This window comes from Bufo gargarizans, chromosome 3 (assembly GCF_014858855.1).
Source record: "Bufo gargarizans isolate SCDJY-AF-19 chromosome 3, ASM1485885v1, whole genome shotgun sequence".
In the NCBI taxonomy this organism is placed as follows: Eukaryota; Metazoa; Chordata; class Amphibia; order Anura; family Bufonidae; genus Bufo; species Bufo gargarizans.
The window spans coordinates 159,854,038-159,882,016 of record NC_058082.1 but is presented as its reverse complement, the minus strand read 5'-3'; the positions used below and the strand labels follow the sequence as shown (position 1 = coordinate 159,882,016).

Sequence of the window (27,979 nt, the reverse complement as noted above, 5' to 3'; positions counted from 1 at the left end):
GACAGCTTTACTCAAAAGCCAATTAGCCAGATGTTGCCACAAGACGTTGACTTTGTTGTTTAAGCCGAAGAACAAAATCTCGCTCTCTGATAAATCTCCAGTGGTGTTTATGAAATCCTTTTAAGTAGCAGATTTCGGCTAAGTTTTAGCAGCATTTTTGTGAAATCTGCTATTCTTTCGTCTGGTGACTGATAAACCATGTGTGATTATTTGGAATTCTCCAATCCTGTTACAGAGCAGAGCTGCTGCAGAGCCTCCTGGGGCTCCCCGCTGTTGACCTGGTCTATCTGCCTGATCAGTTACTGAAACCGTCACCAGGTTTCCAATAAATGTCAGAGGCTTCTTTTTTCTCTTTTGGGTGGTCTTGTACATGACATTTTTAGACAACATTTTTATTTTATTTTTAATTCTGATGAAACAAAAAAAAAAAAAAACGGTGGCCAGATGTCTGCTGTAAGCTAATGCAGGAAATATTAATTTTATTAAAATGTTATGTTTTGTAGCTTTTTCTCACCTTTTTATTCTTTATAACATAGCATGCTCTAGGCATGGCAATTTTTTTTAGGTGTTTCTTATGGACATGTGTCAGAAGTCATGTCAAGAATATGAGCAGAAAGAAAACCCACCAAAAAACGCTTATAAATGGCACATGATGCTCGTGGCATTTTCAATAGGCCCTAAAAAATGTGAATGAACGAAGCCCAAAAGCAAATATTATAATAAAAGAAGAATCAAAGGGGTAGTCCTGTCTTGGGGCTGACAACTAGAGATGAGCGAATTTCATATTTTGAAATTCGTTCATGCTTCGTTTGGTGGTAAAAGCAGATTTGCATGCGGCATATAGAGAAGATAACAAAGGATCGTGCGGCACTCACCGAAGTAGCGAATATGTATCTCTTTATTCTTCCTTCTTCAGGACAATAGTGGAAGGGGTGCTGGGGCGGACAAACTATTGAAGATGATTAGCGACTACGGCTGTTTCGCGCGTACTATCGCGCTTCTTCTGGCTGCTATAGACATCATCGCCCAATGTTGCGCTTTATAGAAGTGACGCCCCACAGCCGAAGCCATCAGCAACCGTTAGTGTTGTTAAAACCATACATGTGAAGAGAACAGACACATGCAAATCAATACCAATGGTTAATTCAATCTTCATAGTCCATATTAACATACTCATATATTGCATATCGCTGTTCAATAGTACTAATTCATGTAGCATATAAAAGCAATTGCTATACAAGAGGGTCCATCTCGTAAGGGGTCCAAAAATCTTAACTTGACAAGGCTCAATACAAATGGGTTTCCTGGTGTCCTACTTCGAATCTTAAAGCAATACGGACATGTCATTTCTATCGTTCAGCCCCGCTGGTCCGGTGGCTCTGGTGAGTAAAATCCACCTTGCTTCCCTCTGCAGGAGCAGCGGGTGTCGATCCCCTCCCCTAGGGATGGGTAGAACCTGTTCCACTCCCGCAAAGGAAAGACAACGCGGACGACCACCATGCGCAGCTCTGATATGGTCAATCAAGCGGGGGACATCCCTTACCTGAACGGATAGAATTGACATGTTCTCGTATTCGCTCAAAAAGTGGACGAATTGTTTTGCTAATATAAAATCTCTTACACGGACAAAAAACAACATAGGGTGTACGGCAAGTTATAAAATCCCGCACAACGTGTTTAACTCCTCCTATGTGTAGCCACTTGCTACACACATTTAATGCACTAAAAGAGCAATGCCCACACTTCTAGTTTCCTCTTGACTTTTTGCTCGTGAGCCAAGTCTCCACCTGTGATTTGTGGAGTACACTATTGACCAACTTATCTTTAAGAGTTGGACACTTTCTGAACGTGACCAATGGTCGCTGTCTAGTGAGATTGCTCAAAGCTGGATCCCCTTTCAACAGATCCCAATTTTCATTTATGACCCGCTTAATAATGTCTGCGGCGGGGCTGTATTTAAATGCGAAGGCAAAACGAGGTTGTTCAATACTCCTGTCCTTCTCAGCCAGCAATGAGTTCCAATCGAGTGCAGCTGTAGGGCTGCTGAGACTACTCTCGGCGGGTAACCCCGGTCCAGCAACCGGCTACTAAGCTCATTCGCTTGCCTGTAAAACCTGGCGTCAGTGTCGTTGCTCCTCCGCAAACTGACAAATTGTCTGTATGGGACGGCTCCCTACACCGACGGCGGATAAAAACTGGTCTGATGGAGCAGCGAGTTAGTCGCAGTCGGCTTACGAAAGCCCGTGGTATGTAGTACACCATCCTTAGCTACGACGCGCACATCCAGAAAGTCAAGCAACTCACCCCCAAAATTGAGGGTGAATTGCATGTTCATTCGGTTGTGCGCGTTAAGGTAGTCCACGAATTTGAGACACGACTCCTCGCCACACGACTAGACCAGGAAAATATCGTCGACATAGCGTAAAAATAAATGTATCAACCGCAGGAAGGAGTTACCCACCGAGAATATGTATGTCTCTTCGAATACCGCCAGGTACAGGTTCGCAAATGTGCACGACACAGGCGTTACCACGGACCATAACGCAATTCTATGATGGAATGCATAACAGAATGCCTTTAGAGGACGCATCCGTTATGCAGGCCATAGTATTTTATTATGACGGAATGCCTCTAAAGGCATTCTATTATGCATTCCTTCATAGAATTGCGTTATGGTCCGTGGTAACGGAATCCTTAACGCAATTCTGCTTTTACCACTAAACGAAGCGTGAACAAATTTCATAACATGAAATTCGCTTATCTCTACTGACAACCCCTCTGGGGTCATCCCCTGTCTCCCTCAACATAACAAATTAACTAACTAAAAAAATCATCATTTCTCCAGTCCCAGGCCGTCGCAGTGGTCGAGGAACAAAGCCACTCCCTAGTCCTGCCATGAACAGGGGAGTGAGGTGTGTGTGTGTGTGTGTGTGTGTGTGTGTGTGTGTGTTTTTTTTTTTTTTTTTTTTATGTTGAGGGGACAGGAGATATCTGCTCCTAGGCCAGACAGCACCCTTAAATAGGTTGGTCACCTTTGGGGTTTTTATGGCAAGCCCCTTCCCTCCTGACCACACCTGCAAAGCGAAGAATACTTTGCTATAAGCAAAGAGGTGGTTGGCACCCTGCCTTTCTAAGCAGACCTGCAAAGGGAAGCATACTCGCCAGCTCCCCAGTGCGGAGTCCCTTTTTCCTTCGCTTCCCAGCCTTGGTTGCCTTACTCAGGTACCCCACTCAGTATCTGCTAATACAATTAAAGCCAATGACTGGCCACAGCAGTGACCTGCACCCCTTGTCATGTCAGTTGATCACATGACAAAAGGGGTACAAGCATTGGCCTACATAGAGAAGTAAGGGCCCCATAGCAAGGATCAAACCAGCTTCCCCCGCCCCCCCTTCCTCCACCCAGAACAGAAGGGTTTCCGTCTAAACCCCTTTCAGTGACCTTTGGGCCATTGTTTCCACTGCTTCATTTGCTAAAAGTTGTTATTTTAGACTAGAGGGTAGAGTCCTGACCAAGTTTTCACCCCCAGTAGAAGAGGAGATGATCCCAACTAAGACTAGGTCCCATAGCAGTCGCATGGTCTGCCGCTATGGTAGTTGCACCCCTGGGTACAAGTCAGCCCTGCAGCAATATCAAAGCAGATTTTGATAGCGGGGGGCGGGAGGGACCCAAATGAGGCGGTCGGTGAGCGAAGGAGCTGAGACCCAACACTGGTGAGCATATTGTGCCTTCTTCTCGCACACTATTTTCAATCGTATGTATGTATATATCCTGCAGCCACATGTGTTACCTCTTATGGCAGGGCTTCCAACTGGCATTTTTCAGCAGAATAATGCTCGCCCAGACACTGCAACACTTCCTTAGCCTCTCCATTTGCCAGATTTATTGTGAATTGAGCATCTTTATGACCTGCTGGGACGCCAGCTTTGGTAACCCATCAGTGTGTGGGATCTAAAGGCCCAGCTGCAGCCTCGGTGGGCAAATGTGTCACCAGATTCCCCTCCATGCCCAACCTTATCTTGTATCCAGGCTATAGGCACCCAACCGGACACTAGAGCCTCCTTTTGAATTGTACAGCTTGTTTTTGGTAGTCCCGCATATTATACCATTTGAGGTATTAAAAGTGATTGCTACATTTTTTTTTATACCAGTTTGCCGATAGATGAAACCCTGTCGGATCTAATGTACCTGTGTGACGACCATGTGCCCCATGTGATTTTATAAATGTTAGCTTTGTATAAATAAAGCAAGATTAAAGACTGATGTCTGTGTTTACTTTGAATCAGGGCTCATGCTCACAACAAAAGTAGCCGTTTTTTGCGGTCCTCAAATTGCGGATCTGCAAAACACTGATACCTGCCGAGATCCAGCCACCATTTTTTTTTAGTCCTTTGGATGTCCTATCCTTGTCTGCAAAACGGACAAGAATAGGACTGTTTTTTGGCAGGACCACAGAACGGACTTATGGATGCTGACAACACCCCCATGTCTGCATCTTGTACGACCCCCTTAAGATGAATGGGTCTGTATCTAATCCGCACCAAAACTATAGCCGTGTGCATGAGCCCTAAAAAAACGTTGCACTAAGCTTCAGGCTGCAATCTCTATTCCTTCAAGACAGTGTTTCCTCTGTAAAAGTGAATGGAGAGGTGCCACTGAACTGACCTTTATATCTATATCTTTCAGAATTCTGTTTATAACTGAGGCTTTGACACAGTACCGGGCCCGCTCACCCTATTGATTGATTTGAGTCCTTGGGCAAGCTGTATGGTAGTGATAGTATTACCAGGCTAGCTTGAAATATAAACATTGGGCATTTGTTCTATTGCAGGTAAAGATTTGGGCAATGGCTCGTTGATGCTTGGGTAGTGTCATGTTCTACACTCTGGTTTCTTTGCAGTTTTATTAACCTCAGATATTGCGGCATGAAGTAGCCCTCTTGTCTAGGACTCAAATAGACTGCTGTCTCTCTTTTGCAGGGTCCAGTAAGACGTGGCGGAAGAACCTGGCCTGACTAGTGTAAAGAAGCATTTATGCACCTTCCTGGCAGCTGGCCCAGACTTTCCACCAGTCCTGACGTCTCATCCCAGCTAAGCGTGTGAACAAGGAAACTTCTTTGTGCTTTACATTTCTTCAGTAGTGCTAAAAAAGATGTCTCGGAAGCACAGTAATAAGGGTGAGTTATTAATGTACTACACGTTTTATTCTCGTAAATGATTTTTATTTAGTTTTTATTTTTTTGTCTCGTACATGCCAATTATGTGTCTTATGAAGAATATCTCAAGTTTTGAGGTACACAAGCTTGTATTCTAGTGGAGTTCTTAGGTGGGATTGAGTAGGCAAAGTAAAATTATATTTGGAGGGTTGTTAAAAAAAAAAAAAAAAAAATATGCAACTCGCTGGTTAAAGGATTTGTCCAAGATTTTCTTATTGATGGCCTATCTTCAGGACAGGCCATCAATATCTGTTTGGTGGGGGTCCAGCTCCCAGTGCTCAATGCCGATCAGCTGCTTCAAGAGGCCGCCGAGTTCCAGTGAGCACTGTGGCCTATTCCTAGGACATTGATTGGTCCCATGGCTCAACCGCATACAAATGAATGGGGCTGATCTTCAATCCAATTGATGGCGCTGTGCTTGGTAAGCTGCAAGGAGCACTGCGGCCTCCTGAATTGGTAGATTGTCAGAGGTGCTGGGACTTGGACCCTCGCCGGTTCTGAGGATGCCATTAATATTAAACTACCAGACAACCCCTTTAAATCCTCCACCGTTCCAGTGGTGCCGCTGCAGTCCTCACCTCCAGTCTGTGTTTACTTGGCTGCAGAGGTCATAGCCGTATACACCACATGACTGCTGCAATCGCTCACTAGCCCGACTGTTCCTATGCCATACGCTGCTGAAGCCAGTGATTGGCTGTCACATGCATTATACTGTATCACTGCTGAAGCCAAGTAAATACAGGCTGGCAGAGAGGACCATAGTGGCAGCGCCGGAACCGAAAGAGATTTAACCAGTGAGCTTGCCTTCTTTATTTTAGATCTTTCACCTTACCCCAACCCGCTCTGGACAAATTTTCCAACAACTCGAAAGCCGTTTTTAAGCCTCCTTCCACAACTACCCCGTTTATGCTGTCGCAAGCTCCCTAAGCCACTTCCAAAGAAGACTAGGGTTCCACAGAATCCGTCTTGAGGAAACACGGATTTAATGATTGTGCCTATCATTACTGCCTATTACACAATCTCAGAAGTTGGCACACATCTGTACACTTTTTTTTACTTCAGAAAATCTTCTATTTGGTGAGCTCACAGAAGGCTTACATTGTTAAAAATCTTGGCTGACAACCACTGAGCTATAGGCCTACGCTGGATAAGTAGGGGTTTGCATGAATGGCATTTATTCTATTCTTACAGATTATAGTCATTATTATTCTTCACCGCAAAATAAATCTGTAATGGGTCGAGTCTCCAGAATTACCTGTAATTGGCGCAGAAAGGGGTTGTCCCATTACAAAGATTCATCTCCTCCCCACGGGACAGGGGAGAAGTGTCTGATCGCTGAGGGTCTAACTGCTGCTTTCCCTGTTTGAATGAAGTAGTGGTCACACATGCCCGATGTCACTCCATTCGCTCTGAAGATAGCAGAGTGCTTGTTATTTAGTTTAAAAAAATAAAATAAAATTAAAAAATGTGCCCGTCTTTAACATTTTTTACATACTGATCTGCATTGGTGCAGAATTGCATGAAGGTGCCCAGAAGTGTAATATGCTAGGGGGAGTCTTTACAATGTGTCATATAGGGGTATTTGATTTTATACATACAGTATTTTTTAAAATCTAATTTATTTATTTTTTCTTCCATTTTTTTAATTCTGTTGTATTTGCACATTGTAGAAGTATGAAAATTTACTCTGAAACCCCCTGACTGTGAAAGGGTTAAAGCACTGCAGCCTAACGTGTTAGTCTGGCCTAAGACTTGCCCCAGTAGTAGTGACTTCAGTGGGTCCTTGGTCTGCATGCTGTGGCAACGTATAAAACGGGGATCAACAACCTCCAGCACTCCAGGTGTTGTGAAACTGCATTTCCCATCATGCACACTTGCATGCTGGGCGTTGTAGTGTCACAACAGCTGCAGAGGCGAAGGTTGCTGATCCCTTGTATAGAACATGTACTGTCTTTTGCTGGGCGGCCATATGGAAGCCCTTCCACATCTGTGCGGCCGCTCCGCAAAAGACACTGCGTCTTATACTTTGACACAACATGCAGACCACGGACCCGTTGAAGTCAATGGGTCCACACAGTGATGATGCTTAAACACGGTTGGTATCCGTGGTTTGCGGACCATAAAACGCTTAGTCATGTGAATGCACCTTTAGTGTAGTGACAGCAGTGAGTTCCCCCCCGCCAAGGCAGATGGGATCACGCAGTTTGAGAAAGTTCAGTAATAATGTTAAGTAATACAAATACGTATCTAATAGCTGCAGGTTGCTGCTGCAAGTTGGCTTTTGCACTGCAGTCCCAGCAGAGTTGTACCTGCCCATTTATTTGACTTTGGGTGGTGCTGACCTACTTTGTATGACTGGTAATCTGCACCGAATATTCATGACCAGTTCATAACGTGTAAATTCACCTTTAGGGATGTGATTTATTTTTGTCGCTTCCTTATTCCTTTGTGCAGATATGATTGATTCTATTTAAAGATATTGACCTGCAGCTCCTCTTCATCTTGTGAAAAAAATCTGTTCAATCAGTGTTGTCGTAGGGACACTGTGTGACTCCAGTGCAGTTGGTTACAGATGTCGACGCTAGTATGTGAGTTATAGATGTCGAGGATAATAAAATTCTTGTATTACAAGATGGCCCAGTGTTGACCACTGTTCACATCTGCATGGTGGCGTCCACTTATAACTGAAGCCACAATGCTGTACCAGAACATACGGTGGATTGAAAAAATTACTAGCGCTGCAGCTAACGATTATTTGAATAATCGATTAGTTGTCGATAATTTCATCTATTAATCGGGGGGGAAAAAAACCCAAAATGACAAAAGGGTTTATATGATTTTACTTAAAAAAAAAAAAAAAAAATGTTCAAAGGCCATATTTAAAACAAATTTAGGAGTTACATAATTATAAAAATTTTGCATTGCAATCTAAACAAGACAACATGTCCACATGGCCAGGGCTGAGGCTAGCTCTCTTACGCGCTATGTTGCCTGTAGTTGAGAAGAGGCGTTCCGATGGTGTGGATGTACTTGGGATAGACAAGTATGATCTTGCAAGTTTAACTTTTATGGGGGATCTGTGGATGGCACTATGTAGCATCTTATGCTACATGTGTCATCCACAGATCTCCCCCATAAGTGTCTCCCGAGTCCCAATACACTAACCCTGCCGCTCACAGCAATATCTAAAGAGTATTCCTTCAGTTACCCTGCAGTAACTTTTACTTAAACCAGCGCTATGAATTGATCTTTAATACCTTACAAAATCAAATACAATGAAGCTCCGGTAACAGGCAGAGTGGGTGGCGGCGTAACGTCGCTCACTCATGTGATGCGCCTGCTCCACCCACTTTATGAATGACTCAGGCGGAGCAGGCTTGTCACGTGAGTAAGTGACGTCACGCCGCCGCCCCCTCTATGCCTGAGCTTCATTGTAAGGTAAAATAAAGATGCGCTTATTTAAAGTAAACCGCCTGCATAGCAACGAATCTGCGATTATTCGGTAACGGGATTCGTCAACAAAGAATCCAGTTATCGAATATTATCGATAGTCTATTAATCGTTGCAGCCCTACATCAGACCCAGGACTCCATCTGGTTTTGCCATAACAGGTCAAAATCCTGAACGCCATGTGATCATAGCCTAAATCATTTATTTTACTCGCATATCCGATTTTTCAGTCAAACCGGATACCGGCTGTGTGCTTCCTGCATTTTCCCTTCCACACAAATTACAGATGCTTATTCTTGTCCACAGAACAGACAAGAGTAGGACATGTCCCTTTTTGGCGGTGTACTGGAACGGACATTTGGATGCAGACAGTACATTGTGCTGTCCTCATCTTTTGCAGTCCCATTGAAATGAATGCATCCGCAAAAAGGTGGAGTGGATGCAAACAGACAATACGGGAGTGTGCATGAGGCCTTAGTATGTCTTTGGACTGTGGGAGGAAACCAGAGTACACAGAGGAAATTTGCGCAAACACGGGGGGGACATTCTTGGTCAGATTTGAAGCTAGGGCACTAGCACTGGTGCCTTGCAGAGCTGACCACTGAGCCTCCGCACTGCCCATGGTGCTGATGTATATTGGTCATTTTTAGATTTTTGGGTTCCCCATTCCCTTGTGTTTGAAAATACTACTGTATCCCATCTGAGTGGTAGCCTCTGTGTGACTAAAGTTAAGAAATGATGGTTCCAGTTCACATTCTGTCTCGTGTGGTTTGGGACCTCACAATCCCTGTGGGCATCATATAATGGAGCAAATCTAAAGTAACAAATTAAAACCAGAAAGTCCCATCGCTGTAAGAAGCTCAAGGGAAATCCAGCCCTAATCACTTGTGAATTAGCTACTGTGACCTGTGTGTGACTGGCTGTGGAAAGCACAGCACTGAGCCCCGCAGACCTTCACGTGCCAAGCTGGAAATCTGTTCCTTCAGATTTTAATCAGTGTTAGAGAATATGAATTCTGTGGTTTCTAAAATACCAGGCACACATAGTAAATCAGTAGCGGTTTATGTGTCAGGTGATGAAATAAATTGTTGCACTTCTTAAAGGTGAACACAACCTTTTTTTTTTTTTATAAGATTGTCCTATGAGCGGTTCTGTCCCATTCAAGTGAACGGTGCTGAGCTGTAATTCCAAGAATAGCCACTATACAATGTACGGCGCTGTGCTTGGTATGCTGTGAGGAGGCCGCAGCACTTGCCAGACTGCCGCGACTTCTTCAAAAAGGGTGTCAGACCAACACCAATCAGGTATTGATAGGATAAATCATCAATATTGCACTCCCAGAATTCCTTTTTTATCCCCCCCCCCCCCCCCCAATTTACATAACTATATGAGGGTGTGTGTTCCTTGTGACAAGTTGCACCATTTAATATTGCACACCATTTACGTCCCAGTTTTAGGGTGCATTCACACAACCGTATAAATGGATCTGCATCCGTTCCAGAATTTTGCAGACCCATTTATTTCAATGGGGCCGCAAAAGATGCAGACAGCACACTGTGTGCTGTCCGCGGCCCTGCAAAAAAATATGGAGCATGTACTATAAAGATAGGCGTTCTCTATATAGCGAAAATGCCGAACGCACACGGCCTGTATCTGTGTTTTGCGGTCGTGTAAACGCATCCGAACGGCTTTTTGTTTTTACCACATTCCCTTATGTGGTAAAACTGAACTTTTACCTTTATTCTCCCAGTAAGTACGATTACAGCAATACCACACTTTTTTTTTTTTTTTTTCCTCTTTCTTTTTTTTTTGCGTTTTAATACTTAAAAATTAATTTCTGCCCCCCATAACATGGGCATTTTGAGACCCGGCAATGCCAGTTATAGTTATTTTTTTTTAATATGGAGAAAAAGATTTAATTAGAATTTTTATATATTTTTAAACTTTTTTCATTTAACATTTTAAGTCCCCCTAGGGATTGTTTCTCCCATAAACGGCAACAAATTACTATTGCAGTTTATGGGAGATTCACTACGCGTGGGAACATCGCTCTCACAGGCCTCGAAGCCTGCAGAATGCCCAAGGCTGCCACCTCTAATCCAAACTGCGTTGAGTCTATTAGACCTGGCGAAAGCTCTCTCAGATGCCATGGTCACAAATGACCGTGGGTTAAAAGTCACTGATTGGCATTATCGTGTGTAAAAAAACAAACAAAAAAAACCCAGAAACCTGGCAGCTAAAGCACCTGTTCTGCTCCTGGCGGGCGTCTTTAAAGACCCAACATCTGCCGTACATATATGGCGAATGTCAAAGGATTAAGTTTTAAAACCATTAACTAAATTTTTGATGCAGCATAAGCCAACCAATAGGTGGTTAAACTTTAAAGTTAGAGAAAAGCGTCTACAGATACATAAGACTTCTCATCCAACATGAGCCAGTGGTAAATTTTGCACATCTTTTAGATTAGCTGAGCACTCATTCTGCTGACAGCCGTCTTTCCTGATTCCCACTAGGCACCTGTATGCCGACTCTTCACTGCCGATAAATCTGCCCCAGTTTCTTTTGTTTGTCATGGAAACTGTCTGTGCACGGCTCTTTCTGTCAGAAAGAAAAGTTGCCCACAGCAGATAATGCATTCACAGTTTAACATTAGTAGTCTTTTGACTACAGGGTGGGCCATTTATATGGATACACCTTAATAAAATGGGAATGGTTGGTGATATTAACTTCCTGTTTGTGGCACATTAGTATATGTGAGGGGGGAAACTTTTCAAGATGGGTGGTGACCATGGCGGCCATTTTGAAGTCGGCCATTTTGAATCCAACTTTTATTTCCTCAATAGGAAGAGGGTCATGTGACAGATCAAACTTATTGGGAATTTCACAAGAAAAACAATGGTGTGACTTTATTCTTTCATGAGTTATTTACAAGTTTCTGACCACTTATAAAATGTGTTCAATGTGCTTCCCATTGTGTTGGATTGTCAATGCAACCCTCTTCTCCCACTTCTCACACACTGATGATGTGTTTCCCTCTTTATGCACTGAAGCTGGCACGTTCCCTGAGTTTTTCCAGCAAGATGGTGCACCACCACATTATGGGTGTCAGGTCCGAGCATTCCTAGATGAACAGTTTCCTGGAAAGTGGATTGGTTGTCGTGGGCCAGTTGAATGCCCCCCCCAAGGTCTCCCGATCTGACCCTCTTAGACTTATCTTTGGGGTCATCTGAAGGCAATTGTCTATGCTGTGAAGATACGAGATGTGCAGCACCTGAAACTACGGATACTGGAAGCCTGTGCTAGCATTTCTCCTGCGTGTTGCTATCAGTGTGTGAAGAGTGGGAGAAGAGGGTTGCATTGACAATCCAACACAATGGGCAACACATTGAACACATTTTATAAGTGGTCAGAATCTTGTAAATAACTCATGAAAGAATAAAGTTACGTTAAAACCAAGCACACCATTGTTTTTCTTGTGAAATTCCCAATAAGTTTGATGTGTCACATGACCCTCTTCCTATTGAGGAAATAAAAGTTGGATTCAAAATGGCCGACTTCAAAATGGCCGCCATGGTCACCACCCATCTTGAAGTTTCCCCCCTTACATATACTAATGTGCCACAAACAGGAAGTTAATATCACCAACCATTCCCATTTTATTAAGGTGTATCCATATAAATGGCCCACCCTGTAGTTTGTTTTGTTGTCATTTTATCTGAATTTGGTTATGTAAAGAGGTCCCCCCCAGAAACTTTTTTTTTTTTTTTTTTTTTTTTTTTTTGTGTACCACTAATGAGGCTAGATAAGGCGATCGCCTCAGGCAGCACCAGGTTAGGGGTAAGACAGGGGGAGCTGAAGGTAAGGGGTTAGGTTAAGAAATTGGCACTGGGGAGGGAGGGGCAACATTTCAGTTTTTTCGCCTCGGGCAGCAGAAAGGCTAGGTGCACCCCTGCCCACCCTTCCCTCTTTGGTCCCATTTGTAAGCGGGCTGGTTTACATAATTATTTAAAAAATATATATTATAGCTTTTTATTTCTTACGTTTTAGTATCAGATTTAAAATTTAACTATTGCAATGGGTTCTCTATTTCTGTTGGCGGCTGTTTACATTTTTTATTTTTATTTTTTCTTGTATTTTAATTTATTTTTGGCACATGTCCTCCAGGAGGTCATTAAAATAGCTCTGGAGGATACTGGCTTCTTTTTTCCCACTAACTGGGGAATCCACAGGAGCCCGTTACAGGGGAAAACAACCCCCTGTGGTGGTATTGCACACAGACAGAGCTTATCAGGGTCTCCTTAGACCCTGCAGCTCTGTTCCTGCCCCCGACACCCTGCTTTCCCCCCTGCGCAATTGCAGCGCTCTCCTGCCAGCACAGGGCAGAGGTGGTAATAAACCGCCCCTGTCTTCTCCTCAGGGTCCCCGCTGTGTCTCACAGCCGGGACCCGACCTGCTCCCACTAGATTGCAGGAGCTTTAATTCCAGCGCTGCCTGAACGTGTATATACGTGCTACCTGCACGGGGCATGTGAAGATGGGACGTATACCCAGTGGGCAGTCAGGAAGGGCTTAAGCTCTGACTCTTCAGTTCTCTTCCTTCAGGATTCTGTTACTCTTTGATGGCCACGAGTGATGAAACAATGCATTCAAATGTGTCCTTCCTTTCCTCCACATGAGTGGCATGAGATGCGGGCCCAAAGCCGGTTGTCTTGTGCCACTCATCTCAAGAGATCTCGAGCCAAGAGAAAAGGTAAGAAAGGAGACAGGTGCCTAATGGATCCCTTATAATAACAGATTTCATTATATCCATTGTGTATCGTGTATGAACAGGAGCCAGGATGCGACTCTGGTCCCACATGTTAATCTTTCATTGTATTAATTTACTTACAGCCAGTATGAAAGGGACTTAAATGTGCATTATCAATTATTTCTGGTCTTCTAATAAATGTCCTTCTTACAGCGAGCATACCAATAAATAATAGTCGTCAGTAATTCTGTGCATGATGGAGCACATTGTCCTTGTTGAACTGGCGTCTGCAGCGGATGTCTAAAGTATGTTTCTCCTTTCATGGAGAACATGACACGGCCCTATAGAGCGGTGCGCCTTTCCTCTTATGACTTCTCTGAGAAGTACTTAGAGCAATGTAAGCTATGAAAACAGAGCTGCAGAACTCTGTAGCTGTGGAGCCAGTCCTGAAAATATTTGCTAGCTGTTAATTTTGGAAGGGAAGATTGTTATATTATCTTTTCTACCAGGAGTTTGTCAAAATGTAGGTTATGTACAACATGACCTTTTTATTCTTAAATTGCTATGTCTTTAAGGCCTCATGCACACAACAGTATTTTTTCACGGTCCGCAAAACGGGGTTCCGTGATCCGTGTCCGTTTTTTCTTCTGTGTATCCGTGATTTTTGGAGGATCGCCAGACATGAAGGAAAGTAAAAAAAAAAAAAAGTTGTTTTGGTGTCCGCCTGGCCGTGCGGAGCCAAACGGATCCGTCCTGACTTACAATGCAAGTCAATGGGGACGGATCTGTTTGACGTTGACACAATATGGTGCAATTGCAAACGGATCCGTCCCCATTGACTTTCAATGTAAAGTCAGGAGTCCCTATCGGAGTTTTCTCCAATCCGATGGTATATTTTAACTTGAAGCGTCCCCATCACCATGGGAACGCCTCTGTTAGAATTTACCATCGGATTTGAGTTAGAATATACTGTCGGATGGTGATGGGGACGCTTCAAGTTAGAATATACTAAGAACTGTGGACATGACTGCCCCCTGCTGCCTGGCAGCACCCGATCTCTTACAGGGGGCTGTGATACGCACAATTAACCCCTCAGGTGCCGCACCTGAGGGGTTAATTGTGCATATCATAGTCCCCTGTAAGAGATCAGGTGCTGCCAGGCAGCAGGGGGCAGACCCTCCTCCCTCCCCAGTTTTAAATTCATTGGTGGCCAGTGCGGCCCCCCCTCCCCTGTATTAAATTCATTGGTGGCCAGTGCGTCCTCCCTACCTCCCCTGTATTAAATTCATTGGTGGCCAGTGCGGCCCCCCCTACCTCCCCTGTATTAAATTCATTGGTGGCCAGTGCGGCCCCCCCTACCTCCCCTGTATTAAATTCATTGGTGGCCAGTGCGGCCCCCCTACCTCCCCTGTATTAAATTCATTGGTGGCCAGTGCGGCCCCCCCTACCTCCCCTGTATTAAATCCATTGGTGGCCAGTGCGGCCCCCCCTACCTCCCCTGTATTAAATCCATTGGTGGCCAGTGCGGCGCCCCCCCCCCCCCCCCCATCATTGGTGGCAGCGGAGAGTTCCGATTGGAGTCCCAGTTTAATCGCTGGGGCTCCGATCGGTAACCATGGCAACCAGGACGTTACTGCAGTTCTGGCTGCCATGGTTACTTGGCAATTTTAGAAGCATTATACTTGCCCACGCTGTCTGTGACCAGCCGGACTCTCCTCCTACTGGTAAGTGAAAGATCTGTGCGGCGCATTGCTTATGCCCGGTCACATACAGCGCAAGTAAGTATAATGCTTCTAAAATTGCTAAGTAACCATGGCAATCAGGGCTGCAGTAGCGTCCTGGTTGCCATGGTTACCGATCGGAGCCCCAGCGATTAAACTGGGACTCCGATCGGAACTCTCCGCTGCCACCAATGATGGGGGGGTGGGGGGATTTTGTTTAGCTGTTCATTGGTTAGATCTGCAAAATTTGTAACGACAAGTCTTGGGCGTGTTGGTTCAGCATGCTTCAATCTTTGTTCCGGCAGCAGATAAGGCTACTTTCACACTGGCGTTTTGGCTTAACGTTTGTGAGATCCGTTCAGGGCTCTCACAAGCGGTCCAAAACGGATCAGCTTTTCCCTAATTCATTCTGAACGGAAAAGCATCCGCTCAGAATGCATCAGTTTGCCTCTGTTCCGTCTCCATTCCGCTTTGGAGGCGGACACCAAAACGCTGCCTGCAGGGTTTTGCTGTCCGCCTGACGAAACTGAGCCAATGGGGACGGATCAGTTTTCACTGTCACAATCTGGCACAATAATAAACGGATCCGTCCTCCATTGACTTTCAATGGTGTTCAAGACGGATCCATTTTGGCTATGTTAAAGATAATAAAAACGGATCCGTTCTGAACGGATGCAGATGTTTGTATTATCTGAACTGATCCGTCTGTGTAGATCCATGACGGATCTGCACCAAACGCGAGTGTAAAAGTAGCCCAAGCCACTACCAGGGGAGTCTGGAGTCTGCTTATGTCCACTCCTCCCATTGAAAACCAGGAATCGGAAGGAAAAGCAGGCGGCTGATAAACTACTACTCCCAGAATCTAAGTTGTATGACCAGATTTCGTAAACCTGTGTTTTGCCTCATGCTAATTCTTGCAGTTATGTTTAAAAAGCAATTAACCCTTTAGCTTATAAAGTAATCTATGTAAGTGAACAAGCAGAGCAGGAATTTGTGAAACTGTCATTACAATCTGTGGCTCGAACATAGGAAAACCGTATATGGATAAATTAGAGAGCAGACAACCAGAAAAGAAAATTGCAATTTTTTTTTTCTTCAAAAAGTGCCATTATTTACAAATACATTTTTATCACTATCTGAAAGGGAACAGATGGTGAAGCCATTTCAGTATTCTTCATGGTATCTAAAGAAACAACTTGCAGGAACCCTAAGCACTTAAGGTTATCATTAACTCTTGTAATTCCACCTCAAATTAACACAAAAATGACACCTCCTATTTTGAGCTCATTCTTCTTGTCTGGTAAACAGTCGATATCGCTGACACTCTTAAACTGAAATACCGAATAAGATATTACTGGGAGTCTTCCGCCTGATATTTAGTTCTGTATTGGATTTCACGTCATTGGAGGATATGTGCTGTATTGTTACTTTCCATAGTACTTCTATACACACGGGCTCATTATTCAACTGTGTATGATCGCATTTGCTGTAGATGAAACATTCGTCCAGTTTGTACTTTATTTTTGCCACCCTAAGGGGGCATTGTTATCATTCTGTAAAAAATTTCTAAAAACTCTAAATGTTGCTAAAAAAAAAAAAAAAAAAAGTGTACTTTTTTAAGTGGGTTGCTAATTCGTTAAAATGTTTAGGATCAGCCCATAAACTGTTATTACGCGACTTGCATCTGTATATCACATCGTGACTTGCCTCTGCCGTGTTGCGGAAGGCCCCTGGTCCACATCTGTGGTATGTTCTGTCCCAGCACTCATTCTCTTCCGCGCTGAAAACTATCAGCACTTGCCCAGGAAAAGGTGCGGTGGATGATTTGCATCACTGCCACCATCTTGTGACCTGCGGACGCAGCGTTGGAGGATTCGAGTGTTTGCACAGGTCAACAATGAGGACCCAAGGGCCTTTTGCAGCACGTTTGGGGGTAAGGTATGATATGACATACAGGTGTATGTCTCATAAAAACAGTTTATATGCTATTCCTAAGCATTTTAAGAAATTTGCCAACTATAAAGTTGTGAACACATAAGGCTACTTTCACACTAGCGTTCGTCGGTCCGCTCGTGAGCTCCGTTTGAAGGAGCTCACGAGCGGACCCGAACGCCTCCGTCCAGCCCTGATGCAGTCTGAATGGAGCGGATCCGCTCAGACTGCATCAGTCTGGCGGCGTTCAGCCTCCGCTCCGCTCGCCTCCGCACGGCCAGGCGGAGGTGAGCGGATCCGTTCAGACTTACAATGTAAGTCAATGGGAACGGATCCGCTTGAAGATGACACCATATGGCTCAATCTTCAAGCGGATCCGTCCCCCATTGACTTTACATTGAAAGTCTGAACGGATCCGCTCAGGCATCTTGCTCACTTAGAAATTTTTCTAAGTTATTAATGCAGACGGATCCGTACTGAACGGAGCCTCCGTCTGCATTAATATGATCGGATCCGTTCAGAACGGATCCGATCAAGCGCTAGTGTGAAAGTAGCCTTAGTCTGCTGAACCTACTGATGGGACTGGCACGACTACTTGTGCACAGGGAGCTTTTTGACCCTACCCCGACAGCCGATGAATTTCTGCATGCCCAGTCCTGTTCTCAGGGCAGACGAGCCTCCACCAGAAGTGTCATGCAGCGCTTCTTTCCCCAATAATGATTATTTATATTAAGGCACCATTCATTCCATGGCGCTGTAGATATAAGGGGTGCACATGCATAATACAGACAATTGCACTAAGCATGAACAAGACGAGTTACAAACTGGTACAGAAGGAGAGAGGACCCTGCCCTCGAGGGCTTACAATGTACAGGGTATGGGGGAAGGATGCAGTAGGTGAGGGTGAAGCTGGTCATAGTGGTATAGCAGTAGCAGCAGGATTACTGTAGGTTGCAGGCTTGTCTGAAGAGGTGGGTTTTCAGGTTTCTTGTGAAGGTTTCCTCTGTAGATGAGTCTGATATGTTGGGGCAGAGAGTTCCAGAGTGCGGGGGATGCACAGGAGAAATCTTGGAGGTGATAAGAGGAGATAAGTAGGTCCTGTGAGGATTGGAGATTACGTGTGGGGCTGTATCAGGAAAGTAGCTCAGAGATGTAAGGAGGGAACAGGTTGTGGGTGGCTTTATACCTATTGGTTAGTAATTTAATCTGAATTCATCAGCATAAGTGATACTATAAATCCGTGGGACTGAGCTGTCCCAGACTGAAGGTGTACATTGAGTAGAGCAGGGGTCCTAGGACAGAGCCTTGAGGGACACCAAAATAGAAGGGGATGAGACGAGGAGGTGGTGTGAGAGCGGGAGACACTAAATGTCCGGTCTGTGAGGTCTAATGTGATCCAGGAGTGGGCCAGGTCAGTGATGCCAAAAGATGAGTTTGTAACAGAAGGAAGTAGTCAACAGTGCCAAGGCAGAGGAAAGGTCGAGGAGGAGGAGGACAGAGTAATGTTTGACAGTTAGCAGGTTGCTGGGGACTTTTTAGTTTCACACTAGCGGCAGCACAGATCCAGCAGGCTGTTCACCCGCCAGAGAAGGCTGGCGCTAGTGTGAAACTAGCCTTAGGGCAGTTTGAGTTGAGTGGTGGGGTCGGAAGCCAGATTGGAGCAGGAAGAGCGGTGAGATGCACAGCCAGGCCGCTATATGGTGTACTTTGTCAGTGTAAAATCTAAGCTGATTGAGAACAGAGATACTGACTGTAATTGCAGCCGGCAGGCAAATGTCCTGAGGAAACCACATTAGACTGTGAACTCCCTGCCACGTAACGGACTGTGTGCTGACCTCTTGGTTTCGCAGCATCTGCGCTTATTGTAGCGGAGCACAGAAACATGTAAATTCCCAGCTGCACAGGTTTCAAGTAGAGAGCAAAATGGCCAGGTGGCTTGTGGCCAGGAAGCTTACTCCGTGCCTGGTGTCAGCCAGGTCACCCTAGTGATGTCTCTCTAGATCTGCCTCAGTCTAGATGTGGGGTGTTGTGTACAAGTGGGAATACTGAAATACTTCTGGTTCTGTAGAAATGTGTGATGTCTGCTAAGGAAGCGACTCCTTCTGGGGACAGGCGTTGGCCGCACGTAGCAGTAAGCTGGTCTGCTGCCTCCTTTATCTTGGTGCAAGCTTTTGGAGACTTATTTTGCCAAAATAAAATGTGACTAATGCTTTTGGTTTCAATCTGTCTTTTCCATTTTAATCCTGCCTGCTTGGGAGACATGCAGGGTGGTTTGATGTTTTTTTGTAAAAATAAATATAATAAATGTGGCTGAAAAGTAACCCTGCTTGAAGCCACCCCACAGGGCAGCACAAACAAGAATTATTTTTGACAAAAATGCCTCAAGGGGGTTGTCCAAGTTATTGCACAGTTTGCCCCACGCCAGTAAATGTTTAAAAAAAAAAAATTCATCCTGTACTCGCTGGATTTTCCTCTGCTGTTTCCAGATTTGCAGCTCCAGTCGTATGTGTGTAAGGGTGTCGTAGAGGTATACGTCATTTGACTGCTGCAGCCAATCGCTGGCCTCAACAGTTTATGACGCAAGACTGCTAAGACCAGTGATTGGCTGCAGCAGTCACATGCTGTATTCCTCTATAGCACTACTGCAGCATTGTATACAAACCCCAGAAGGAGGATCGGCACTGGGGTAAGGCTACTTTCACACTGGCATTTCTGGGTCCGCTTGTGAGATCCGTTCAGGGCTCTCACAAGCGGCCCAAAACAGATCAGTTCAGCCCCAATGCATTCTGAATTGATGAGGATCCGCTCAGAATACATCAGTTTGAATGCGTTTAGTCTCCATTGCATTTTTTAGGCGGTCACTAAAACGCAGCTTGCAGCGTTTTTGTATCCGCCTTACTATGCGGAGCCAAACAAATCAATGGGGACGGATCCGTTTTTCACTGACACAATATGGTGGAATTGAAAACGGATCCGTTATGAAAGGATACAAGTGTTTGCATTATCGGTGCGGATCCGTCTGTGCAGATACAAGACGTATCCGCACCGAACGTCAGTGTGAAAGTAGCCTAACACAAACATTGGGAAAATTTTAAAATGAATGACACCTCTTTTTAAAGTACTGATGGCCTAGGCCTGCGAGCTTACATCCATCATCTGGTCTTTGTTCATCTCCGTCCTATTCAAGTGAATGGAATTGAGCTGCGACACCGAACAGTCTCTATACGATATAAGGCACTGTGCTTAGTGTAGTATGAAGAGGCGGGGGTGCCAGCAGTCAGTCTGCACTAATCGTTTACAAACCTTTTTTTTTTTTTCCTCCCCACTTTGTCTGAACTCCAAGTGATAATTTTATAGTGGTAATGGAAATGATCGCACCTTCTTGTAAAAAGCCGTTAATGTTAATCCCAACCATGTTAAACGGAATGAAAATTATAAAATGGAAGAAAAATTTAAAATGTCTAATTCTGACACTGATCACATCTGCGTCAGAGGCATTCCTGTCAAAATGACGGACACCTTGGTGGAATCCTGACAGACCTGACTTATGCAGAGGTCACGAGGGAGTAGATAAGCTGTGATATCGCCTATTGTAACTGATGGCTTCTGTGTTACCTATATACAGGTGATATCGGTACACAGTGATCATTGTAATTCTGCTAGTAACACTGTACTTGTATAGAAAAGGAAATGACCCATTAGACCTAGTGGCCAGCGCGAAAATTGCACAATTATATACATTTTTAATATAGCTATGAAAATTGTAAAAAAAAAAAAAAAAAAGTTTTAACTTGCAAACGTGATTTTAAACGGGTCAACGGGACCCATTCCCATTAGAGGACATGTGAGCTCTCCTGGCATGTCACTTTTTACTAAGTGCTTGTATTCCGGAGTGCCTTTTCTTAGCGTCAGTGTTTCCTTTGTGCTATTCCTCTCTTATTCCCACCAGAATTTTATGAATAAATTGACAACTGGGCATGACGGTTCCTTTTGTCTGGGGTGGGTGTCCCTGCACTATCAGCACCAGTTGGACAGTTTTTTTTTTTTTTTTTTTTTAAGGCAGTGTTGTTGAACCTTTTAGAGACCAAGTGCCCAAACTGCAACCCAGAACCTACTTATTTATCGCAAAGTGCCAACACAGCAATTTAACCTGAATGCTTAAAAATAGCGGCCAAGTTAAGCTATGGGGGCGTGACTTAACACAGGCCCCAGTAAAATGAATGCCCCTGTTGGCACCCCCTAGTATTAAAAATGTCCCTTTAGTGGCCTCCAGTATTAATAATGGCCCATTCGTGGCCCCACTAGTAGTAATGCCTGATTAGTGGCCCCCAGTATTAAAAAGGCCCCCATTAGTGGCCTTGAGTATTAATTAGGCACCATTAGTGCCCACCTACTATTATTTTCCCCCATTAGTGACCCCTAGTATAAATAATGCACCTATTAGAGGCCACAGTATTAATGCCCACTTTTATGCAAAAAAAAAATAATTATATAAAATTCACCTTAACCATTTGATTGCGCCACAGGAAACAGTCGCTGCTCACAGGATGTACAGGGCCTGCGCTCCAGCGTGATGACGTTTCTCAGAACTGACTGGTTGCAGCAGGACCTGTGAAACGTCATCACACTGGAACGCAGGTCTTGTCCTGCACATCTAGTGAGCAGCGACTGTTCCCTGCGGCGAGATCAAATGGTGAGTTTTGAACGGGGAGGGCAAAAGCTGTACTAATGAACACTTCACAGCGGAAGCGCTCATTAGTAATAGTGTACAGGTGGCAACCCTATGCATGGCCTGCCCATACACTGGGCTCTGTGACTCCGCTGGCATGCGAGCCATAGGTTCGCCACCACCAGTTTAAGGACACACCCCTAACTAGTAACTGTTGTCTTGTCTATTAATTCCTACCTTCCTGCAAGGTGGAATAACAGAAACGGAAAAACTGAAGTGAAATGGAAATGCTACTGAAACAAAGGGAAAAAATTTAAAAAAATCTGTTTAAAACGGAACGGAAAACCATACGGTCGTGTGCAAGAGGCCTAAGGGTGCTTAGGATAGGTCATCAGTATCTGACTGCTGGGGGTCTGACACCTGGGACCCCTGTCAAACCGCTGTTATCCTGAGGACAAGTCATCAGTATCAAAATCCCAGACCACCCCTTTAATGGACCCAAAGCCATGTACAGTTGTCTCCTGTCAGATCTCTGTAGCTTCCTTCTCTGATGGATTTGGAACGTGCCACCAAAATTGACATTTAAAACCAGATAGCGACACTTTTTTTAAAATTTTATTTTTTCTGACTGCTGATTTTTTATTTTTTTATGCTATTTCATGAAAATGATTATGGGGGAAGCCCTCTTGCCTGAACTGCTGTTAACAGCATTTTAGAAATCCTGCTTTACAGCATGCACCATAGACACAATAGACAGAAGGAGCCTCATTGACTTCTATGGGAGAGTTTTCTAGGCATGCTTTGTGACCTGTGCAGAGATCAGGAAGGAGTAGATGAGCTGTGATGTCCCCTATTGTGTATGGTGAATCCTGTAAAAAAATTATATATATATATATATATATATATATATATATATATATATATATATATATATATATATATATATATATATATATATATATATATATATTATGATTTGTCATTCTAATCCTGCCTGTAATGGTAACTATAGTAAAGTGATCTGTACAGTGTCAGCCCAAGGAGTGGCATGCTTGGTGCCCAGTGTAAAAACTGCAGGATTTTTATGTTAATGTTGAGAGGGGGGCACGTGCGATGTGTGGAGAGGGAGGGAGCACCCATCGGGTCCCCGTGCTGCTGTGACGGGGACCCGATTGCTTGGACGGCAGCCCGATGCCTTCCTTAGACACCGTGGCTGCCATCCATGTGAGCCTGTGAGATCCAGCCTCCTGGATCTCACAGGCAGAAAGCTGTAAGTGTATTACACTGTGTAATACACTTACAGCCAATGCATTACAATGCAGAAGTATTGTGACCCCCAAAAGTTGAAGTCCCAGAGTGGGACAAAAATAAAGTAAACTTTTTTTTAAAAGTAGACCTATTGGGTATCGCCGAGTCCGTATCGGCCGGCTCTAAAAAAAATATCACATGATACACCCCGTCAGGTGAGCGCCGTAAAAATAAAAAAAAAGTGCCAAAAAAGCTATTTTCTGGACACCTTGCCTGACAAAAAGTGTAATGCCAAGCGATCAAAGTCTTATGTACCCCAAAATGGTACCAATCAAACCGTTATCTAATCCTGCCAAAAAGAGAGCCCCCTACCTAAGACAATCGCCCCTCAAAAAATAAAAAAAATATGGCTCTCAGAAAATGGCAACACAAAAACAAGATTTTATTTGGTTCAAAAAGGATTTCGCTGTGTAAAACTTAAAAAAAAAAAAAAGACACATTGGGCATCGCCGTGTCCGTAACAACCTGCTGTATAAAAATATCACATGAGATGGCCCCTCAGGTGAATGCTGTAAAAAAAAAATAAAATAATAATAATCTATAACCTCACATTTTTGTCACCTTGCCTCACAAAAAGTTTGATACCAAGCGATCAAAGTCTCATGTACCCCAAAATGGTACCAATGAAAATGTTACCTCATCCCTCAAAAAATTAGCTCCCACATAAGACAATCACAAAAAAAAATGAAAAACAATAGCACCAATCCATCAAAATCTGCGCTGCAAAAGCCATATGGCGCTCCTTGAGTCCTGCCATGTGTCCCCCTAACAGTTTACCACTACATATGAGGTGTTGCCGTATTCAGGAGAAAATGGGTAACAAATTATGGGGTGCTTTTTCTCCTGTTACCCCCTTGAGAAAATGAAAAATTAGGGGCTAAAGCAACATTTTATTGGAAGAAATGAAACTTTTCATTAGTCAAATGTTTCCAAAATCTGTAAAATAAAATATATTCTATTAAGGGGTGTAGTTTCCAAAATGTGGTCACTTTTTTTTGAGTGTTTCCACTGTAGGGGTAACTTTAGGGTTCTTTAAATACAAAATGGTGCCTAAAGAGCATTCTAGCAAAATTTGCCTCCAATATCCATATGGCGCTGCTTTCCTTCTGACCACTTGCACATACCCATAGAGCAGTTTACCACTACATATGGGGTATGTATGTAAACTGCAGAATCAGAGTAATGCATAATGCATGAGGTATTATTATCTGTTTTAAAAGCCGAGAAATTCAAATTTTGAAAATTGTGAATTATTCCCAATTTTTGGTAAATTTGGGATTATTTTATAAAGGTGAAATATATCAACTGAAATACCTCTATCGTGAAGTACAATCTCAGAATGGCTTGGATAAGTAAAAGCGTTCCAAAGTTATTACCACATAAAGTGACTCTTGTCAGATTTGCAAAAATCCGCCTGGGATTTAAGATGAAAAGTGGCTCGGTAGTGAAAGTGTTAAAACCCCTTGGATCAAACATGACTGCCGTGAATTGGAAGCAGGCGGAATGACGATGCTGTTTACAGATGGAGTGCTCGAGGCGACCATCACACGAATTAGGGTAAATATTTGGACCGTGGTGAGTGTCTTTCCTCCAGCTGAGCACTGCGACTCCTTATGAGCAACTTTCTCCATAGTCTCAACACTCAGATGCCTGAGTCTTCCATCACAACAAACGTGCGGAAGTGCCGATGGAGAAAAACATGTTTCATGTGCTTTCGTTATAGTCGAGGCTGATGATCCATCAATTAAAGGGACCCTGTCATCAGGATTTTGTGTAAAGAGCTGAGGACATGGGTTGCTAGATGGCCGCTAGCACATCCGCAATACCCAGTCCCCATAGCTCTGTGTGCTTTTATTGTGTAAAGAAAACGATTTGAGACATATGCAAATTAACCCGAGATGAGTCCTGTCCCTGACTCCCCTCACATACAGGACTCATCTCAGGTTGTGCTTCGTGGAGGCAATATTGGTTAAGTCTTAACTTCGGCCTTCAAATCTAGAACTTTAGAAACATTTTAAAACTGCAATCCGAAGTCTGCTTTAGTACCGAGATACCAGTCTGTACCGAAGCAGACTTCGGATTGTTTGATGTTGTAGAATCGAAAGCCAAAGTTATTCACCGAAGTCTCGGGAGACTTTGAACATAAAGGTGTTCTCTGGGCTTTTATTATTGATGACCTATTCTCAGGATGGGTCATCAATATCAGATTGGCGGGGGTCCGACACCCAGCACCCCCGCTGATCAGCTGTACAAGGAGACAGTGTGCACGTGCCGTCTCCCATCTCTCTTCCAGTTCACTGCTGCTTTGCCATACAGGTCATCGATGCTAAAAGCCTGGACAACCCCTTTAATGAATTTTGCCTCCACGTAGCACATACATTTTAATGCTGTACAGAGACAGGTCTCCATACAGCTGTAAAATGAAGTTGGGGATCAACTGGACTCTGGCTCTTGGATCCAAAACGCGATTCACTCACCCCTAGCTATTAACGATAATCACTGAATAAAAAAATAATTGTTTGTACAGCCATGAGGTCAGGTTTCTGCATGCGGTTTTGGAAGCCAAAATCTTCTTCTTTTTTTTGACTCCGTCTCCCCCCTGGTTTTACACTGCCATTATGAGTTTAAGCAGAGAACAGCCTGCCAGAGATCTCTGGTTCATGCATTGCCGGATGTTACCTGTTATCTGCTGGCAGTATGAAACGGGTCGTACTCTGCAATAAAGTGTCCGGTAAGAGGATCGCCTGCAGCATCCTTATCCTTCGTTACAGACCGGTGCTGCCATGAAAACAAATCCTAGTGTAATTGAGCAAAGTAGCATTTGCCCCAAAAATAAAACCTCAAATTTTCTTGTGTATAGTGATGTCAAATACATAGTGTCCTCGCCTCTATACTGTATTATAGATTTGTAAAAATGTTGCTGATTGATGGCACGGTCTGTAAATTATTCTTTTATTGCAGATACAAGGGTCGGAGTGACCCATGTATGATGTGACCGAGGCCGTTCTTGTGGATGGATTGCTAAACCGAGCCGTTTCTGTTTCGACTAAACTATTGAAATGAGTGTTTTCTTGTCACAGAAGGGACAGGTCACACTGACACAGTTTATACTTGGAGGCTTTTTATGTAACCAGGACACCAAACCGTTTTCCATTCCGCCCTCGCATTTGGTCTTTATTTGCTTTTTCAATGAGAATTTGTTGTACTGGACTATCGCGTACGGAAACCGCCCTGTCACGTGATCCAGGTGCGACTGCCAAGGGTCTATCTATTTCACGCACTAAATCTCTCGCGCCCCTACACACAGGCTTCAGATTGAGCCTCGATCACACCCTGACACAGCCTCTCATGCACCCCAACACGCTGCCACCATCTATGACATTTAAATCAATACACCGATTAATTAAGGGCTCATAGAAAACCCCACAGCGCCCCACTCGCAAGCAGGCTCACAGTGGCACAGGCCACACATATAGCAAATACACTGTAATGCAAACCGCACTCATACACAAGGCAAAAGCATTAATGATGTGCTTTAATGTACTCAAAAGGTACAGTACTCAGTTACAAAAAGTTAAAAGAAATAAGACATACAAAACGTGCACAAAACAATAAAGAAAAAGATAAAAAGCAGAAAGGTTCTTATTCTTACTCAACAAATTGTGTGGTCAGAGTTCCTTCTTGTTTCTGTGGACAGGAGGAAAGTTGAACACAACCTGATGTTCAGATCCCCAAATTGTGTCCAAGAAATGTTCCTAATAGTTTATTTTTATCTCCCTCCTATTCTGTCCCAGTCTTCGAGCAAGCGATCAAAGTCATATGCACCCCAAAACAGACAGACATAAGAATAGATTCTCCCTCCTCTTCTGTCCGCCAAAACATACAGACATATGAATAGATGCTCCAGAATTGTTATTACATGGGGAAAGCATGACTATTAAAACGGGCATGTCAGGAGTGGTGACAGGTCCTCTTTAACCCGTAGGATACCATCGCCGTACATGTACGATGCAAAAAATGCATAACGCGAATGCCAGTGCAATACATGTATGGTGCTCTGATCGGGCGGCTGCAGGAGCTGTGCCCACCTGATCAGCGGCAGCGGTCCGGCAGTCACTGATAGCCGGACCACTGTTGTATGCGCCGCATCGGTAAAAACACAGGATGCCAGCACACTACCCCTTGCACTGCCGCAGTCAGCGCTGACCGCGGTATGCTGCGGGGTGGCCATCTGGTCCCTGCGCTGCTGTGACGGGGACCCGATGGCAGGGAAGGCAGCCCGATGGGAAGGCAGCGTGTAATATAGAACAACATAAAATCATATGTACCCTAAAATAGTAGGGTACATCTTAAAATTATCCCAGTGAAATCTGCCCTCCAAAAACCATATGGCATTCCTTTCCTTCTGCGCCCTGCCGTGTGCCCGTACAGCAGTTTACGACCCTGTATTGAGTGTTTCTGTAAACTAAAGAATCAGGGCAATAAATATTGAGTTTTGTTTGGCTGTTAACCCTTGCTATGTTACTGGAAAAAATGAATTAAAATGGAAAATCTGTCAAAAAGTGAAATTCTGAAATTTCATCTACATTTTCCTTGTGGAACACCTAAAGGATTAAGGCTGGGTTCCCACGGGCATTGCAGGAAAATGCGCGATTTTTCAGCACTAGTGCAAAGCGTTTAAATGCGTTTTGCACGCCCGTGAGAAAAATCGGCATGTTTGGTACCCAGACCTGAATACGGACTTCTTCACAGAAGTTCGGGTTTGGGATCGGTGTTGTGTAGATTTTATTTTCCCCTTATAACATGGTTATAAGGGAAAAAAATTGCATTCTTAATACAGAATGCTAAGTAAATTAGGGATGGAGGGGTTAAGAAAAATAAAAATGTAACTCTCCCTATCCACTTGTTCGCGCAGCCCCGCTCGTCTTCTTTCTTCT

The 27,979-nt window shown here is 44.1% G+C and overlaps 1 protein-coding gene across 1 annotated transcript in view; it reads left to right on the top strand.

Annotated features, from left to right (window-relative positions):
* Positions 1-27,979, top strand: part of SPATS2 (spermatogenesis associated serine rich 2) — a 94,107-nt gene that overhangs the window by 25,657 nt on the left and 40,471 nt on the right. Inside the window, exon 2 of the mRNA XM_044286235.1 lies at positions 4,981-5,177. Coding sequence (XP_044142170.1) covers positions 5,153-5,177 — 25 coding nt within the window. The 5' untranslated portion in view covers positions 4,981-5,152. The remainder of the gene's footprint in view (positions 1-4,980; positions 5,178-27,979) is intronic.